The 20,321-nt window shown below is 30.2% G+C and overlaps 2 protein-coding genes across 5 annotated transcripts; one reads left to right on the top strand and one right to left on the bottom strand.

The window, feature by feature from the left end:
* The first annotated feature begins 2,822 nt into the window (after positions 1-2,822).
* LOC129908662 (nucleolar protein 58) lies at positions 2,823-8,777 on the top strand. Of its 2 annotated transcripts, XM_055985324.1 has the most exons (4): positions 2,823-2,970; positions 3,045-3,181; positions 7,972-8,166; positions 8,229-8,777. In XM_055985324.1, the coding sequence occupies exons 2-4, from the start codon at positions 3,098-3,100 to the stop codon at positions 8,640-8,642; spliced, it is 693 nt and encodes a 230-aa protein (XP_055841299.1). In that variant the 5' UTR covers positions 2,823-2,970; positions 3,045-3,097; the 3' UTR covers positions 8,643-8,777. The 2 variants fall into 2 exon arrangements, with proteins under 2 accessions (XP_055841299.1, XP_055841298.1); XM_055985323.1 differs by lacking the exon at positions 2,823-2,970 and having other exon boundaries at positions 3,026-3,181.
* Positions 8,778-8,811: 34 nt separating this feature from the next.
* LOC129908661 (run domain Beclin-1-interacting and cysteine-rich domain-containing protein) lies at positions 8,812-18,523 on the bottom strand. Of its 3 annotated transcripts, none has more exons than XM_055985320.1 (9): positions 18,022-18,523; positions 12,615-13,935; positions 12,460-12,557; positions 12,224-12,385; positions 9,914-10,053; positions 9,673-9,858; positions 9,413-9,610; positions 9,198-9,351; positions 8,812-9,135 (listed from the first exon to the last, which is right to left on the bottom strand). In XM_055985320.1, exons 1-9 carry the CDS (start codon positions 18,208-18,210, stop codon positions 8,956-8,958), a joined length of 2,628 nt encoding a protein of 875 aa, XP_055841295.1. In that variant the 5' UTR covers positions 18,211-18,523; the 3' UTR covers positions 8,812-8,955. The 3 variants fall into 3 exon arrangements, with proteins under 3 accessions (XP_055841295.1, XP_055841296.1, XP_055841297.1); XM_055985321.1 differs by having other exon boundaries at positions 8,813-9,135; positions 9,673-9,840; positions 18,022-18,522; XM_055985322.1 differs by lacking the exon at positions 18,022-18,523 and adding an exon at positions 17,860-17,983 and having other exon boundaries at positions 8,813-9,135.
* Between the last annotated feature and the right edge of the window lie 1,798 nt (positions 18,524-20,321).

Here is a 20,321-nt window from a genome sequence, read left to right as displayed (position 1 = left end):
GGATGTCATGGCTCCTATTAGACTTAGAAGATCGCAGAGTTAGAAATAGACTTATGCCCAAATAACAAAAATACTACAATCCAGACCCTTACAGTGCAAAATACAGGCTCTTTAAAATTCATTGACGAAAATGAGCTTCTAATCAAATAACATGGAGACTATACAAATTAACCATAAGATATATACGAAATACGAGTACAAAAATAAACAATGTTTTGGACTGCGGTGTTTTTTTTTTTTAAGTAAGCAAAGTCTGGGTCAAACCTCAAACCAACAACCAAAAGTTATAAATTATGTTCAAGAGTTCAACCACCATCATCGGTACGTTGAACTGAAGCTATTGAGAGCCATTAATCATTTTTATTTTTAAAACCTGCTTCTTTTCGGCTCGTATAATGTTAAAAGTCTTTTCAAAAGAACTAGTTAAAAAGGTTACACATCACCGTTGCTAACGTATTCCATTTAAACGGGTTGGTATAATATTAGCATAATGTTTGGTATTTGATTTATATCTTTCTTGACTAGGTCATGAAGCATATGCCATGGTTGGATCATATTTTAGTATTTTTTACAGAATTTAATTTACACATATTTAGTTTACATATTATGCAAATTACTATCCCCAACACAGTTTTTTGTATTAAATAAGAAATTCTAAACGAATTAAAGGATTGTTTTAGAGAACGTATCTAATTTTCTCTCAAGTAATTTTCTTTTCCAGATTGAGCAACAAGTTAAAATATTATAAAGGTAAAATATTAAGTTGTTCAATATCTCAAAATAATAGTTATATAATTGTTCTTGTATGAATATTCAATAAAAAATAAAAACAAGCTCTTTGATGTGGATTTCCATTTGAAACAGAGATTTTTGTACCAATTTCAATGATCTCTTGTTGCCAAATGATTCGTTTTTATTCGTAGCAGTGTGCGAGCAATGTTTTTAGTCCATGGGCTCCAGCAACTTTTCAGGAAACAGAAATGTAATCATCATTATTGTCAACAGAGCAGTTTGTAAACTACTTTATATAAAAAATGGAAATATTTATTTATTTAGGAGTAGATTCCACATTCTCCAGCTGAGCTGTCGATAAATAGTAAAAAAGAAAACATGGTTATCTCTGTAAAAGTCGGTTTACGGACGTTAATTTTATGTGAAAACGCAATAAGAAAGCAGGTTGTGTGCTTTTTCAAGCACACACATTTACGGCCCGTTTTATAAACAAAAGTAACACTTTTTCATGTTGTTTTTACAGTTAGGTATAAAATGCAAAAAAACATTATTTTGACTGCTTTTGAGGTTATGCATATGTTTCAATATGTGGTAATTTATAGCGACATAATTTTTTGATCTTCCAAAAGCTGTTTAAATTTTCCCGATAACTCTTTTATTATCTGATAGTCCAGATAATAAAATTTAAGCCCAGCTAAAGCTAACATACATACAAATTATAGATAAATTTGTATAGGATGAACTTTAGCTCGGCTAAATTTTTTCGATAATTTGTAGGTATAGGAGCTAAAATTTACCTCGATCTGCGTACCAGGCCTAAGTTAAATATTCAAAAACTAACTTTTTCGAATCAATGTTTATACTTTATTTGCATCCATTAAGGGCTTTTGAAAGTTTAAAAATAAAAAAACATGAAATAGTGATATTTTTGTTTAAAAAATGCTTCTTGTAATAATCTTGGTCTGAATAGCCTTATACATATGTATAGCTTTATACAAGAATAGCTTTCCTTTACCTAAACTAAAACGACGAAAATTATCAGGATTTTGGAAGGTCCGACCCAAGATTTTATTTTTGAAATATCTCGAAAACTTGACAAAGTTTTTAAAACGCTTGCCACCTGAGTTTAGCACACTCGAATTAACTAGAATCTAGATGTGTCTCCGCTCTGCTACAAAAATAAAGTTCTAATTCGTAAGCAAAGAAAGAAATAAAAGTAAAAAAAGTATTGAGCTCGATCTCTTGGTATTCGAACTCCAGACTTGAGGTTCAAAAGACAAATCGTTTAAAATCCTGGTCTGCAGACTTTATAATATAGACGTATAGTTGCCTTAAAATGGACTTCACTTCACATGACAGGGCCTTTAAGATAAAGTTGCAATCTATGCAACACACTTTTTCGTTTAAAAAAAGCAAAAATAAATTGTCAACAACAACGTTGTAACCTTTTTTCGAAACAAAGTAATTTTTGTGTGCAGAAACATCAAACATTCTATGATTTATATTCAATTACAGCCAAAGTTCAAGGAATACACCAAAGTTATTTTGTTTGTTTTTCCAACAGATGATCTGTGTTTTACAGACAAATTTTACTACAAACGCTAACAAATCTTCATTGATAATTTTTTTATATCATAATAAATTTAAAAATAGGAACAAAAAGAATAGCAAAAAAAGAAATATACATATAACAAACAAAAAATTAAGAATGTGCAGTATATATCTAGTAAAGTGTTGTAGTTGAAGAGGAAGTAAGTATAACATCAGATGTTCATTATAAAGTCTATTAACTCTAAACCATTACATACATAATACTAAATACACCTATGTACTCTGTAAAACATCCATACATTTAACCTATCACGAAAAAAGAATTTATGTTACGAATCGAATTTTTAAAAAAATATCTACAACTCGTTACCGGACGATATCTGTGTATACATTATCTGGAATAATTTATTGTTGTATAAACAAAATATCTATATACAAAAAGTACACAAAACTTTCCTCTCCAATCGAGTCCAATATTATACCTGTGCCATCTATCTAGTATACCTTGTGCTCCAAAATGGTGAAAATCTGTTTTCAACCTCTATATTTCGGGAGACGAACAATTCTAGTATCTAGTTGATATTTTGTAGCGAAAAGGTGTTGATCTCTATATGATAATTTTTTTTTTGTTTGAAAATATCTAAAAGACATGTTAGTCACATTCGTATATGGAAATTTTAATTAAAAGTGATAAGTGTTGTGATCATTACGATTGTTTTACTTATTTCAAAATATATATATATATATATATATATATCTAGATCTTAAGAAGATAGAATACTTACATATTTTCAAGCTCCTATGAGACTTTGAGATGCTCAAAACTATGGATTTAAGAAAAATGTCTGAGAAGGATATTGAAGAAAACCTTAAAGAAATCCTCGGCAAAGAATCGAGAGTAAGTTTATACTTATCATTACGATAAATATCAATATCACATTTGAATGTATTCAAATTTTGAACTTTTTTGACTTGCATGTATTTTATATCCCATTTTGCCTTGAGATTAAATACATTAAAAAATCGAAATACTCTTGGGTTCAAATTATGAGCAACGACTTTTTTTGTGTGTTTTCAATTTTTTAAAAAAGTTTTTTTAAATAAATTTTTGTTAGAAAACAATGTGTCTAGGCTTTAGCCTTAAGCTCTTTAAATCTTCTACAATATACCAATGAAAGCTTTTAAACTCATGAATGATTTGCACTAAAATCTGTTGATTCATTCGAAAACTACATTACGCATTTACCCACCATTAAATTCATTTGTGCACTTTTTCTTTTCTTCTTCAAGTCAATAAATATTATAGTTTTGTTTAAGAAAAAAAAAAAAAAATATAAACAAAATGTATACATTTTCAAATTATTTATATTGTTAATAAAGACCATTTATTCAACCTTTGCTTGGCCAGAAATAGGAATTTTTCTCCTTCCTTGACGCGAGGACAAAAGAACAATAAACAGCTCTGGAGTTCTTTAAGCTATCAAGAAAGTTAATTACACATCAATAAAATTCTTTAAAACGATATAAACCTATATGTAATTGCCCATAGATATACAACAAAAATACATTTGTAAATATGTACATAGATACAAATAAAGAATAATTATACGATTGAAACAGTGCAGATATTTTATTGGAATTCTTTAGTTCGGACAGGTGCTATAAATGTTTACGAGATTAATCGCATATCGCAGATGAAACGGATGTTTGAAAAGTTAAATAATAAAATAAACGATTGAGTCGCACGTACTTAATTTTTTTTGGGTGTTGAATTTTTTGTATACTAGTGCAATTTCTTAAAAAAAAAAAACAGAAATTTTTTTGAGATTTATTTATACCTTTTCTTAAAAATGTCAATAACTTGATTCTAGGAAGAGAATTTTTGTGTCGGGAAAAATACATACTTTTTACTAAAAAAAAAAAACAATTAGACAAATTGCACGAGAGGGTCGCATGATTTAGATATAGTGAAAATTGTGTATTTTTTGTTTTTTGAATTTTAAAAAATTTTAAATAAAATTGAATTTTAAATAAAATTGATTTGGCGCCCGAGTGTAACTTTATGATATTTTCTTTACTTTACATACCAGTTAACAATACTCGTATGATAAATTAATGCAGTTGTTCATTTTAAAATCTTTTCGCAAATAAATTTGCAAAAATATCATGAAACCATTTAAAATTTGCAGTTTTCTTATTTAAATGGCGCCCAACCCGAGTAATTAGGTAAGGAAATATTAAGGGGTGATTTTTGGCTATACATATTCTAAAAAAAAAAATTATTCTACAGCTTTATCTGCAAAGTTGATACTACTTAGCGGTGATTTAAAGAAACGCTTACTTTCGTAAACTAATGGTAGAAATATTCTTCATGGCATTATTTTTAGATAAATGTAGTTCTTTGTAACAGCGCAGTGTTTAAAATATATATATTATTGTTTTGATTGGACAGATATTAATTTTTAAAAGCTGTCCCATAATAATTTTTGACTCTAATGCCAATTTTCTCTGAGAAATACGTGATGATAAGCATGGTGTTTGAATAATTTTTTCTTATGAAGAGTTCAATAATAAATTTGTTCAAAAGATTGCCAGAAAATCCATACTTTTTATAAAATGTTTCTATCCAAAAATTTAGAAATTGTAGAAAGTCTCCATTATATGCTTTTTAGAGTGTAAAGTAAAGTCTATGTGATTTTGTTGCACTTTTTGTTATATGATGTCTTCCTATAATTTTGTTTGCATTTATTTTTTATTTTTCGCACAGATTAACGAGTTTGCTTATCTTAGCTACAACAATCTTATTAGAAACAGTGATGCCTTCGGCATAAGAACAAGAAACTTTCTAATAATGTTTTTTCTATACCCTTCATTTATTATTAAACTGAATTGATTATGGAAAAATTAGTTTATGTCTTAGAAAAGAAATGTCAAATTTTCTGGGAAAAATTCCATTTTAATGAATTTATGTTGCGCATACGCCACAGTGTACATGAATTCATTTTTAAGATTGAGATTATAATAGTTTTAAAAAACATATGTTGTAGGAAATTTGGATATTTTATTAACTTAAAATTACAATAAAAAATAAACATAGGTACATTATAAGCAATAATATGTTTACCTGCATTATAACAAAGTAACTCTGTAACAGGTAGGAAAAAAATAAATAAAGCAAGGCCCATTCAGCGAAGAAATGTCTGAAATGTGTACAAAGTAATTTCAAATGAAAAAAAAAAATGACTAATCAATGCCGAAAATCATATTAATCCAGTGAAAACATAAAGATTATAAAGAGTTAAAATATAAACATGATTTTGTTTCAATTAATTTTTAAACTAGAAGAGCCTAAAATTACACTTTTATTTACAAAACAAAGACCACCTTATTGTTGATATTTTCAACTTCCGAAACAATTATTGGTTACATTTTTGGATTTGTTTTTCAGACGTATGAAGACATAGTATTTTTACACCTTTGTTTGTTTTTAAATCAATATTTAAAGAAACATTAGTCAGGTTTTATAATGTAGGGATTTCATTATTTACCTTTTCTTTATTATTGACACAAACATAAAAAAAGTAATTATTTAATGGAAAAAGTAATTAAACGTTGTAAACAACATTTATAGCTGTAAAATGTTAAACATATGTTTCATCACATTGTTTAAATAATATTATTCAGTGTAAAGGTATGGGGACATGAACTTTGGATTCAAAGATCCTAAAGGTGAATAAAGTGCTTATTGGAATTATACATAGTACGAGTATGGGTAGCTTTTGCAGCATTTGCAATATAAAAAAACGTCAAACATTGCCATACTGCTAAATATGAATAAAGTAACAATTTATTTCCTTAAACTTTTTTTAAAATTGGTTACCTTTTATTTGGTTACTTTGTTTTGTTTCACTTTAGAAAGCAAACACTCTTTTACTCTACAAGTCAAACAAAAATGGTTTAAAGTGAACGTTACGATCACGGTTGCCACTGGTGAAAAAAAAATTCTTACGTCCTACCAAAATTCCCCAGAAATCCTACCAAATTATACAAAAATCTACCAAATCTCGAATTTTTGTTCTTAACTGATAAAATGATTCGAAAACGGTAACTACATTTATAGTATGTACATTACAACTGTAAAGGCCAACGAAAATTTCGTTGCTTTTGTCATTTCAAAACTAAAAATTGGTATTTTAAAGATCTGAAGTTTTTTTTGAAGCGGAGTGATTGAATGAAATTTAAAGTTGTAGTGACCTCTCCTCCAAAATGAGTTTTGGTACCACAAGGTTCATCAGTTAGAAATGCAAATTTTGGTCAATTTCTGACGTTATTTGGATAAACTTATAATTGAAGTTTTGAAGCTACATTATTTTTTCTTACTAATGCATTGAAATTGCAACTTTTAGAAACAGATTTTGTAATTTATAAGAATGGAATTAAATAAATGTAATTGACGACTTGAGAATAAAGGGTTTAATAGTCATTCTAAAAACTTTAAAATAGTAAGTATTTTAAGGTGAATTAAAAAAAACCTATAAAATCGAGTTTAAGCCTACCAACCTACCAAAGCCAAAAAAACCTACCAAATTTGGTAGGATTCTACCAAAACGGCAACCGTGGTTACGATTTGAAATTAATATTATTTTGTGAGTGTGTGCTTACCTCTGTTACGATTACGTCTTTGAACTGTTATTTAGTGCCAAATGAACGATTTCAGATTTCCTCGGACCTACACCCGATGACAAAACAAAAACGCTATTGCATTAATAAGTCACTATGGCGTATGTGCAACCTTTTTCTATGAAGACTTTGGCGGTTGCATATTTATTCTATCTGGAAAATTCACTCTGAAGGGCTCATTTACTTGAATACTGTCATAACTCAAAAATTACGAGTTTTGAGTTATAAATGCACAAGTTATTGGAATAAATTAATCTTAATCCTGCAAGAAATCATTTCTAAGCTTTAAAAACTGCCGGAGAATGAGCACTAGTTTTTTTTTTACAAACTAACTAACTAAATTTAAAACTCGTTTCCTTAAAAACCAGTTTTTTGAGCTATGACAGTGTATAAGTAAATGAGTGATATGCAGTTGACACAAAAGGAAAGTTAAGAATTTTAGGTGATTCTCTAGAAAAGAAATTGAAAATTTTTTTAAGGATCAAAATTAACGGTACTTGCCGCATGACCAAAATGAAAAAGTGGTTTTTCCCACAAACGGCTCAAACGAGTTTGATTAAAAAAATACACGCACTGTGGCAGATAAGGTCCTACTTTTGATATAAAACAAATATTTTTTGCACCGTTATCATTTTGGATAATATGTATCATAATATGAATTATTGAATAAATTAAACTAATAATCAAATTTAAAGCTCACTTTAATATTTACATATTTAACTAAATTCTACATATTTCACGATACCAATAAAACCAATTGAATAGTCAGTGTAAATGCTAACGCTAGAATAAATTTCATAGTTGAGTTTCCCAATTATAAAATTCTACCGAGTGTTAGCCTTTATTCAGATTATTAAATTGGTTATTGGTATCGTGAAATATGTAGAATTCAGATAAATATTAACGTGAGCTTTAAATTTGATTATTATTAGTAGGGCCCATTTTTAGACCTCAACTTTCATTTTCAAATAATAAAAATAATGTTTTTTTTTTCTCTTTTTTTTTAAGGAAGAAAGAAAAGCAAATGGTCGCTTAGTAGCTGTAGTCGTTGCATCTTTTGTAATATTCTTAGCTATTTACCATGCTTGGATAAGAAAAACTACAGTATTAGCTGGTATTTTAGTGCCAGCACTTATAATGATACTCTATGGTGGTTGGGTTGTTATATTAGCAAAACGTGATAAACGAAAACGTCAGTTATTTGTAAGTATATATTTTTTTTAACTCTTACATTACGAATCAATCAATATTATTTTTCTTTTAAGGAAAAGAAAATCGAAGAAGTAGCTCGAGCACAAAAACTACATCAAGCTGAAATTGGAGAATCAAAAAGAAAATCATCCAAAGCATCAACAACTTCAAGTACTTTAAAGCTATCAACTAAAGATGAAAAAGATTCAAGTAAAGATTCAAAAAAGACATCAAAAACAAGTCGCAGCAAAAAAGACCCCTCAACAAAATCTGATTCTTCTTCCAAAACGAAATCATCAAAATCTGATAAAAGCTCCAAAACTTCAATACCTCATCGTAAGAAGATTAAAACGAAACACCCGCCCAGCCTACGACACAAACTCTGTCGTCAAAATGCTGTCATCGAAACACCAACTGCAAAAATCGTGATAACCTGCAAGGAAGAACGTAAAAAGGCACCATTTGTTAGAACATCATCTGCACCATAGTTATACTTTTAATTTATTTTTAAGAATACATTTTGTTTATTATTATTGTTATTTGTTCTATATAGACTTTTATACGAATATTTTATACTATATGTGTATATTTTATATATTATTATTTTTTTGTTTTTGTTTTTAAATTAAACTTAATTGATAGAATCTTCAATTATAATATCACATACATTGTTGTTGTTATCATGGTTAAAACAAGGTTTAAAAAGAAAGAAACTGTAAATTCTTGTAAAAAAAAACATATGCACCGTAAATTTTTTGAACTAAAATTACTAAAGGGCATAATAATTGTTATACAGTCAGCTTATGTCTCCAATAGTCGAGATTTAAGTCGTTGGCACTTTGGACAGTCAAATTGGGACTTCCAACAATTGCTATGATAACAAGATCCACATTTATCGCACCGTTGAACTTTAGCTTGCCATGGATAAATGACAATTTCCTTGCGACAAAATTCACATATAAATCCACGTGCTGTACAAAGCTGAAAAAAGAGTAAAAATGTTGTACAAAAATTAAATTGAAAAAAAAAAATTTAATAATTACCACACAATCGAATATGTGTTCTTCACATTTTTGTATTAAATCTTGCAGAGATTTGTGGATTGTGTTCGTTTTGGAGTCAATTAGATCAGACATAGACCATGTATCAGGATCAGTTGTTATGTAGTCAGGCACTGATGCAAAATACGTTCGTTCGCTAATTAAAAAACAAAAAAATCGATTGAATTATACTTAAAATGTATGATTTTTAAACTTACTTTTCAGCAAAACGACAAACTGTAATGAATTCTTTAACAAATTGCGCTTGCACTCTTCTCAGTCTTGCATTCCTAAGCTGTTTGCTTTTAACATATAGCGCAGGATTAAGATCAGGAACATAGAAAAGTGGATAAGTCCACATCTGTTCTAATAAACGATAAGCGAAAACACTTACGGGATAAAATTTAAAATCCCATCTGTAATCAAGAAGAAGATTAAAATTGCTTATTCATGACTCATAAGATTCATATTAACTTACAAATGAAGAACTTTGGATGGTATTGCTGATATTTGGTTTCGGTGGCATCCTGTACAATGGTATTTCCCCAAGTATGTGCAATAGCGAAAACTTTTAATATGACTAACTGGCACTCGCATACCACAACCAGCACAGCGATAGTTTTGTTTTTGAATCAGAAGCTTTCTCCTGCGAAAGAAGAATTTTCTATATAAAGTTATAGTTAATTTGAATAAAAAGCAAAGCAAAGCTATGTAATTACTCTGGAGAAGGATGATTTGTAAATATTATCTGCTGTCTGGGTGGCGCCCAATATCGAGTTCCTCTTGTTAGCGTGGGCACCGTATTGTCATCTGGATTATTTGATTGTTGTGGCATTGGTAGGAGATTCTGTGGCGTGTCCTTAAAGAAATTGTTGAAGAAAATAAAAATATAATAAAATATCGCTCAGTGAACAGAAGAAGTCAATTTGAAGAATAAAGTGTGGCTAAAGTGGCCTCCAAAATGGGCGAACGCATAGAGAAGACAAATGTGAGTTGGAATTAATTGAGGTCTATTGGGTTTGGGTTTGGTAAGGCAAAATCTTTAGTAAGAAGTCATGAGACTCCGAAATTGTAAGCGAACGTTAAAGAAGTCCGAATCAGATCAAACAAAAAAGACAAAATACGGTGATCTTTGCCCGAAGTACAAATATATGTTTACTTTTACGACAAGATTAGCTAGGAGAGCATCAACAATTTTTTTGTTGAACAAAAAATGATTTACTAGTGAAAAGCAGTTTGAATTTTAACAAGAATTTGATTTTCACATCTCAACTTGGCGGTATTAAGATCAACAACGATGGTTCAATCAAGGACTTAGAACAAAAGGTTATTGGCCCAGTTCGACAGAATAAACATTGAAAAGCTTGAGGGTGATAGCAATTGGCTTACCTGGAAGTTTCAAATGCGTCAAATTTCAGTAGAAAATAATTTGTTCGATATTTTCGATTGAACCATTTCAATACCAGCTGCTGGAAGTGAAAATTTTGCGTCTTTAATTTTAGGATTTAAGAAGTTGGATGATAAAGGCATAACATTTAAACATCTTGTATGAAAAAGCCACTCCTTAAAATAATGAATTTGCGAAACTGCTAAAAAAAAACCAAATTTCTGTAAAAGATTTTGGAAATTGTGCAGCAACTAAGGGATCAAAAAGTAGACATATCTGATTATCTGGTTATGAATAAAATTTTGATGACGTTGCCTGCTGAGTACAAACATTTCCATAGCCCATGCGAATCTAGATGATCAAGAAAAATAGTTTTAAAATTCAAGAACGAAAAACCGAAAGGCAAATGTTTTAGATGTGGTCAAAGTGGACTTTGGAAGCGGCACTGTACAAAGAAGAGCGATTCACATAAGAAGCAAGTCATCGGTTGACGCTTTAATATGTCAGGGGTCAACATCTTATGAAGACAAGAACATCTAGATTCTATATCTAAGGGCAAGTGATGACTTGTGCCTCATAGACGGGAAAGTTTGAAAGTTTCGAAGAAAAATCAACTTATGTAACAATTAAGAAAGGGTCGCAAATTAATTGATCGAGAAATAAATAACATTTACTTTGTTGCTTTGGATGGAAACGACTGGGTACCTTAACGGATGACTAATGCTCTGTTAGTTCCCGAAATAAAACCGAATCCTTTTTTCGTCGCCATGAATCTTGGGAATCGAATGCAGTTTAATAACAAACGTATCGAATCTCTGTAAGATGGAAACATTGTTGCAGAGGGATTTCGTAAAGAAAAATTATTCCAGATGTTATTCAAAGTAAAAGATTTTTCAAAAACCCAGTGCAGCAAATGTAGCAGTAAAGAAGATCTTACTTAGTTTATGGCATGAACGATTAGCACATCAACATATCGCTGACATCAAGAAAATTTTGAAGACCAGAAACATTTATTTCTTAGGCGCAGACTTTACATGTGAAGCCTTGTGTATAAGGAAGGCATCATAAAGGTCCCTTCAGGAGTCGTGAAGAGCAATCGAAGACATGCGGTGAAATAATCTATTCAGATGTGTCCAATGTCTACAGGATGGCCAAGATATTTTTTGCTACTGAAGGACGATTATTCTCATGTTCGATATGTGTACTTCTTAAAACAGAAATCGAATGCAGCAAGAAAAGTCATTTAATAAATAAATGCCATAAATGCCTGAACAAAATGGATGCGCTGAAACGGAAATGCAAACAATAATCGAGGTATCTATAAATGAAAGGCCCGACATTATTGAAAGATACAACTTTGAAATGGTCAAAGACTTTGTCTACGTTTGATATTTCTTCACAAATAAAATCAAACAAAGATTCACCCTTCCAAAAGGCAAAACCAGAGAAAATCATCTACGAAGTAAAAACATTAACCACTATGGAGCATGACCTAAACAAATTTAGTATGCTTAACTGGAGCCCGCCATGTAGCTCATATTCGGGCTATGTACAGATGACTTTAAGTTGAGATGAGACCGTTATCCAATTTGAACTTTAAGATCTCTTTATTTTTTTAATTTTAAAAAAATATTATATTTACCTCTTCCGACACGAGCCATTTCCAATCAGATGCTTTGGGAAGACTTTTATCGTTGAATTTCGAAATTAATGATAGTCCAATATTTTCAGCTGAATGTACATTATTCAAGGAACTTTCACCGAGTTCAGCATACGGCATGTGCTCTTTCATATTTACATTATCCTTAAATAAATTTGAAAAAAAAACGTTAAAACTTGTTTCTAGATGAATGATGATTGTTCAAATAATAGAGTTACCTCTGTTGTGGTCAATATTTTTTGTGTAGTTTCTATTTCGCTATTTGAATTTTCTTCGGTCAAATTCTCACAAGAACGAGATGAAGTTCCAGCATTTTCTATTTAAATATAAAAGTTTTAAGTAAACAAACAAATTTCCAAAATTTCCAACTCACCACAAGATTCGTCTTCCTTCTTTTCAGAAGGTATTTTCTTATCAGCTTCTAATTTTTGGCATTTAATTTTTTCGATTGCTGATATAATTGCTTCACAAATTCGAAAATGTGCATTTTCTCTCTCCAAATCGTTGTTACTTCTCGAAAATTGAGTTCTTTGCAAAAATGCAGCTAAACTTTGTTCCCCAACTGATTGGCCTGCTATTAAAGTCTTTTCAATTTCTGAAGTGCTTGCATCTTCAAACAGGCTACTTGTTTTTCGTGGTGGTAACTTTTCTCCACATCGTGGAAGAAATGAATTTAAAACACTATCATTTTGCGTTGACGAAGAATGACAAATCGATGAAAAACTATCGTTCCAACTGCTTCCTGAATGACCACGAAACGAAGGAACAGAGAATATATTCGAGATAAATGTATTTATCGGACTCGAGCTGCTGCGAGAGTTCGAACTCATTTCACAATTCATATCGAGTGATGAAGTTCCTACAATTGGTGCTTCTTTGTTGTTTTGTGGATTCACATTAGTTTGGCTATAAGTGCTATGATCTACCCAAATTTTAATATGATCACATTTGATCAATTCGATAGCTCGATTAATTGAAGAACTACTATTCGATTCTGTTGAAGTTTTACTGTAATCAGATGAAGACGAATCGGATTTTGGAGAACCAACTTGCATTTCTTTGGTTTTGATCTTCTTGTTTTGTATGCCTAATGCTTGGTGTAATCTTCCAATATTCACTGAAACATCTCGAGCATTGCCAATCGTTTGACTTCTGGAACGTTTTTTTGTATGAACATGTTTCAGTGCAGGCAAACTGTTCCATTTGCGAATTGAAGTTATTGGACGAAGTGGTTTGATTTGATTCAAACCATCAGATGTGTCTTGTTGTTGCAGTGATTTAGTTGGAGTTCTCTTTGGCTGTGGTGAAATGGAAAGATTTGGATGAGATGTTGCCCGTTTGGTTTTGAACGGGCTATCTCCAAAGAGTGTAGCATCAATTTGGGTTAACAAAGAACAACGATTCAATTCGACTGCTGAAATGCAAATGAATAAAGCAGTTGCGTATTTTTCATTACGAATAAATGAGTATTTGGTATAGTATGTGGTGAGTATATCTTTATCGGTGACTAATAATTGTACACAAGCACAAAGGCAGTTATCTTTCATTGTATCGTGTACCCATTTTATTAAGAAACTTTTGGCAGTACTCAAATCTGATATTGATATTAGACTTTGGTTTTTTGCTTGAATGGAAGCTTTAAGCCAACATAGATCATCGGCGAACTTTTGTAAGCGAGCTTTATTTGATGATTGCTGTAAATAAATAAAAACATTTTTTATAGGATTATAAAGAGATTTTATCGTTATCATTTTGTTCTATATAAATAAATGCATTGAATTATTGAGTTATATTTTAGAACATTTAACATTCAGTTAAAGAGGATACAAAAATGTACCACCATGTCGTCTTCAAAAAAGGTTCAAAAATGAAAGGTTTCAAATCAAATAAGTTCTGGGTCGCATATTATTGCTTCAATCGTTGTTTAATTTGTTTGTTTTCAAATTTTATGAGGTTTTCTTTTTTGTGGTGAACCTAAGTGCAAATCTTATAACAGAAAAAGCAAATAAACAAAATGTCATTTGCTTATTGAAAGATATTATACAGATCTCGTTCGTGGTAGAATTTGTCCATGTTCCTATAATGAGGAATTTTAGATAGAAGACCATTAATGAGGATAAGCGATAAGCCATAAATGAAAATTTATGTTTCAACAAAGCAATAATGATTTTACGATTGGTTCCAAAAAATGTTGTAAATAATCATTTCAAATATACAAATCGGTTCACCTAGTCCAAAGATATGAAGTAACAAACAAAAAATACACACAAATTGGGAACCTTTTTCTCTTTGGAATTCGGTAAGAATGGGAAACAAATAGATTTTTTTTTTATTCAGAACATTAGAATTTAACCACATTTACAGAGCAAACTATTTTTCAACACTTTAGATGAAGAAGCATTGAATCGTTGTTGAAACGTTATAATGGCATGTTCATTGAATTCTGATCTTGACAGCATTCATGGTAATGGGTAATGAAAATCGATTAAGATTCAATTCTTTGAAAACCGAATGCTGTCTTTTGTAGTTAAAACTAAATATATCATACCTTTTCAAGAATCATAGCAAACATCATTTGGTATGTGCAGGAAGTTCTTTAAGGGAGCGGGTCGAAATTCTGACTTCAAAATGACTACAAAATTCTGCTTTTTTCAAGAAAATTTTTGGCAGAATTTTGTAAAACAGAATTATGAAAAGCACAATTTTGAAAAGCAGAATTTTAAAAGCAGAATTTTGAAAAGCAGAATGAAAGCAGAATTTTGACAAAAGAATTTTGACCCCGGCAGAATTTTGACCCCAACCCGTTCTTTAAGCCTTCTGATCTGACTTTAATTTATAAAGGTTATGTTCTGCCTAACTAAAATATAGTTCCCCTATTTGGTCAGATGCTGCTCAAATGTTTTCTCAGGCTGGATGTTGGAAGCGTAAGACGTGTGATTGAAAATTTTATCAAATTAACATAAGAGATTGTTGAGATTTCTTGTTGGAAACTTGAAAAGTAATTATATCAAAATATTGTTTGAACCGTTATTAACGGCGTTAACCCATTTCTTCAAAGCGGACTTAATTGTAAACGATTCAACTGATTTCAAAAACACACATTTTTTTAGTTAATATTTTGAAAATGGGTTCACAACATTTTTTGAAAGTTTGTTTTTTAAATGTGTCTATTAATTATTTTTTTAATGACATACCATTTTTTTTTAATGTTTGTTTAGTTTGTAACGTACATAAAATAAAATTGCAAAACTATAAGTAAGCGACAAAAAATAGTTCTTTTCTTTCGCTCTTTCGATTTGCATGCCATTTCGTTGAAATTCTTTTGAACAATCTACTTAATTAAATAAATATAATTAAATACTTTTTTGGTCGCAATAAAAACATCCAATATAAATCCCAGAAATGGTGTACTATGCAGTTGACTAGAAGGGCAGACTTTTGCTGTAATGTAATATCTTTTTTCATTTACTTTCGAGTTTTTTTTCGTAAAATTCCCTGACAAATTAAAATAAAATCCTTAATACCTAGGTGATGACAGTTCAATTACTGAATCATAAGATTATCTTGAACATCGTCATTATGCCACTATCAATGAGTGGCACTTGCATCGAGGAAACTGAGAAACTTTCAATTCTCGGTATGAGTGTAACAAACCACCTTTTGTGGAATCAACACATATTTGATGTCGCCAAAAACGCTGCGAAATGTTTAGGTTTTATCCGAAGATGCAAGAAATTCTTCTCATCTTCTGATCTAGTTGGAATCTATAAAGCTTACATTCGACCAAAACTTGAATACAATTGTCACATCTGGGCAGATGCTCCGATAACATATTTGAGTTTCTTGGACAGAATACAAAAACGTGCTTTCAAAATGATAGATGATAGATCGATAACTGAGACAATTGCGTCCCTAGACCACCGACGTAATGTGTCATGTCTCTCGTTGTTTTATCGCTATTTTTATAAACAATGTTCAGATGAAATAGCTAGTTGCATTCCTCCGCTGAAAATATTTAACCGTAATACTCCCACTTCTAGGAATGCTCATCAGTTTACCCTTGAGCCCAACTTCGGACGTACCGTCAAATACAGAGATTCTTTCTTTAGCCGCACCACACGAATGTGGAATATATTACCCGCCTCTGTTTTTCCCTGCCATTTTAATGTCCATCGGTTTCTCCTTTTAAATCCCTCCCTATTTTCCTGAAGCTCGCACTGTTTTTAACATATTAAGGGTATTTACTCCCCTTAGTGCGCGTTAATTATAAAAAAAAAAAATCGTCGCATTGTCACTTGCCTAAATTATTTTTAACGAGTATTTTACAAAAATAGTGCTCTATTGAAATAGCTTGTTACATTATCACCTTAAATAATTTAACCGCACTACTATATCACTAATAAAAATTGGTGCGCCTAATTAATTGGATATTATAAGCTATTCGTTGTTTTAAAAATGACTTTAAAACATTGTTCCTTAGTAATAAAACCGAATTTAGCAAAATTCGATTTTAAGAAAAAAATCAGTACTAACAAAACAAACACCTCACATTCAAACTAAGAAGTGGCTAAGAAGCAGTTCACCTATAACTAAATCGATTTTAAAATGATAGCATTTTTTTTATTTTGAAGCGACATGTATGTTTTGGTATTACTTCTAATTTTTGTTAAAACCGAGTTTTCGCTAAAGTCGAGTCTATTACTAACGGACATTGTTTTTGTTATTACCACTGCATTGGGAGTAGAACGTCGGTTTTATTTATTGTAACATGAGTGTTTGCCAAATCGTTCGAATTGAGTCAAACTTTCGACTCGAGAGTCATCATAAGGCTCTTAATTTGGTCGTAAAGTCAAATACAGATATATATTTATGTTTTTGTCATTCAACCCAAATATGGAATACTTTACCAGGCTCAGTATCTCTCCCGAATTATCCACAAAATCTTAAATTCAATTAACATTGGTGTCTCCAACTAAATCCTTTCCTCTTTTCATAAATGCTCGAAATGTTAAAATGGTATTATTTTTCTCCTTGAAAAGTTATTGCTAAATTTAGAGAAACGTATGCTTTTATCTATTTAGAAAAGTCAACTCAAAGCCATCTGTTTCATTTCATGCAAATGCACTCTAGACTTTTATTCTTTCTTACAGCTTTTCTATTCGTTCTTTCTCCTTCAAAAGTTTGTAATTAGTTTGAAAAGACTCTATGAACCTTTTTCTTTTTTTGTTGAATTTTTTTTCATCCTTGAAGAGACATAGAAAATATAAGTCAGGAAATGCCTTCACAAAACACAGCTAACCTATTTTCGATTTCATTCATTTTTGTGGTTGTAAATGAATCATTTACTTGTGGATGCTGAACCCTTTTAAGGCAAATAAAGTAAAATTTATGACTAAAAATATATAAATCATTACTTTTAATTACCTAACTAAAATTTTGATACAAACATATTATTAATTTATTGGATAAGTTTCAAAGAAGACTTCAAGGTCGTTTATCTATTAAAATTATTTCCCATTGTCTTAAAAAAAGAAGATGTGAATAAATAATTTATTACTCTCTTAAAATTACAAAATTCAAGTTTTACAATAGATTTAATAATTTTTCTTACTAATTACCATTAAGTTAAAGCTGTTTTATGATGATAGAAAAAAAAAATAGAAATAGTAACAAAAAATAAATATAATGACTAGATCTTCTTAACCTCGTCTATCGTATCTATACACACAATTTACTGATAAGACAATAATCTAATAAACACACAAAACAACTGTTCTCACCAAACTCAACTGAAGCCCATCGGATATAATTGTAGCAATATCATTTTGTATGCCCGAATACAAATCATCCCATTCGTCCTCCAATTGATCGCGTTTATCTAAAAACCATAATTCAATTGATTTTCTCAATTTTATTAAAAGTATTTGATGATTGATTTCTGGTTGTAGAGGAACAGCAGATGACTGCATTTTTGTGATGTGATGACAAAAGATTCCTTTTCTATTTTGTTGGTGATTTACTTGTATTTTCTTTTAGAAAGTTGCAAGATGTAGTTTTTTTGTTTTTTTTTCTAATTGCGTTTCATTTTGCTTTGTTTTTTTTTAATTTTGTTTCTTTGTCATGGATTTTATTGATTTGTTAATTGTTTAGTGCATCACTTTAATAAAATTTATTTAAATAAAATAAATTAGTTTTTATGAAAATTTAGAAAAACAACATTTTTTTCACGAAAAATACACAAAAAATGGTTTGAAGCACACAACAGAAATGATATCACAACCACAACACAACATTTGGAGTTTTGACATTTTGCATTTTATGGCAACATGTCCTTTGGCTTGTAAACATGTGAGATCTGTTTGGCTTGTTTTTGTGCATGGTTAGTGATGCCAACAAACATGTTTTTTTGTTTTTTACAAATTTAAAACTGGGTGTTCTTTCTATTAACCCTTTCGGACCCAGCGTTACTCTCATGTAACATTTTTTTAAAAATTCGTAAAAAATATTAAATTAAACAATTTTTTAGGTTACGATGGCTTAATTGAAAGATAATAATACCTAGTTACTGGATTATTACAAAAAGTTAGTCAAATATCATACCTTAAATTTTTTTTTATCGAGAAAGGGACTAAAATTCACATTTTTTTTTTTTGCAAAAAAAAATTTTTTTTTTTGTATGGTAATAATTTTGAAAAAAAGATATAAAAAATGTTAATGCAGAAAGTGTTTTGTTTTTTTTTGCTTAGAAGAAGTAGCATACATTATAGTTTCATAAAAAGTTATTATCTCAGTTCTCCGACTTTTTTTGGTGGTTATAGGCAGTGCATGTTGCTTACATGCAACATGAGAAAAACACATTAGTTTTGCTATTTATTATTTTGGAAAATAACTTTTTGCTATTAATATTTCTTAGTTGTGATTTTTTCGACCCGATAATACCGAAAAAACATTTTTTAATATTGATTTTCATAGCTTGGGTTCGAAAGGGTTAATAAATTCTACAAAGAAAGATTGAAAGTATTCTTGGAAAATGAAAAAATAACCAAATGGGGAAAACGTAAACGTATTAACAACCCTGCATCAGCTTTTCTTCGTCGTATATAACCCAGATGAACGTATGAAAAAAGGAAGACCTCACCCAACTTGATCTGCTAGCTAGAGAGTAGAGGCTTTTTGATTGAGGCTGAGATTCATCTTGGAGTGTGTTTCTTTAAGTAATGCCGACTTTTCACGAGTTGATTTTTGCCGTGCGGCGATGCTTTTCTACTCGTGTAAACGTAAGCCGCAGATAACTAATCCTAAAAAATTTTAGCCGTGCGACATATCGTGCGGCTAAAATAGACTCGTGAAAAGTCGGCTTAGTGGCTAAAACAGATGTGCGGCACCTGCACGCATCGCTGCATGCAGCTCTCTACCCAAACTCCGTAGTGGAATGGCCATTACATCCATGATGGATTCAAAAAAAAAAAAAAAAAATTCACAAAAAACCAAAACTATTCATGTGGCCATTGCATCCATGTTGGATTCAGAAAATTTTTTTTAACAAAAAACCAAAAATTATCTGTATATTCTTAGCTACATTTTAAGACCATGATCATTAACATTAGTTGCGTCGTTCTTGTGTTATCAGCGTTTGAAGGTAGCCATATTTAATATTTTTTCGATTTTTTAAAAATCAAATGTGAAAACTTTTTTATTTTTTCTTTCTAATTTTTCGAAAAAACTTTGGTAATTTTATGTATAAATTTGTTCAACAATCTTATCAGGATCCATTTAAGACTTTTATCTGAAAAGTGCATTGCGTATATTTCGAGATATTAACATTTCAATGCAACCATGTCAAACAAATTTTTGATTATTTTTTTCTATGAGAGTTTTTTTCAAACCTCGTTTTCTCCGCTTTTTTTTTTAATATTTTCAGATATTTCTGTATGAACACAACAATTAAACTACCTTGGCACTACTGTTTTTATCGAGAGAAAGTAAAATCTGGATAATTATCTGGATTTTTCAAAAATCTATACAGATAAAGTTTTTGTTGTTTTTAACACGTAAATTGTTTTGATTTCAAAAATCTCGA

This window comes from Episyrphus balteatus, chromosome 2 (genome assembly GCF_945859705.1).
Source record: "Episyrphus balteatus chromosome 2, idEpiBalt1.1, whole genome shotgun sequence".
In the NCBI taxonomy this organism is placed as follows: Eukaryota; Metazoa; Arthropoda; class Insecta; order Diptera; family Syrphidae; genus Episyrphus; species Episyrphus balteatus.
This window is presented reverse-complemented; position numbering and strand designations above follow the sequence as displayed.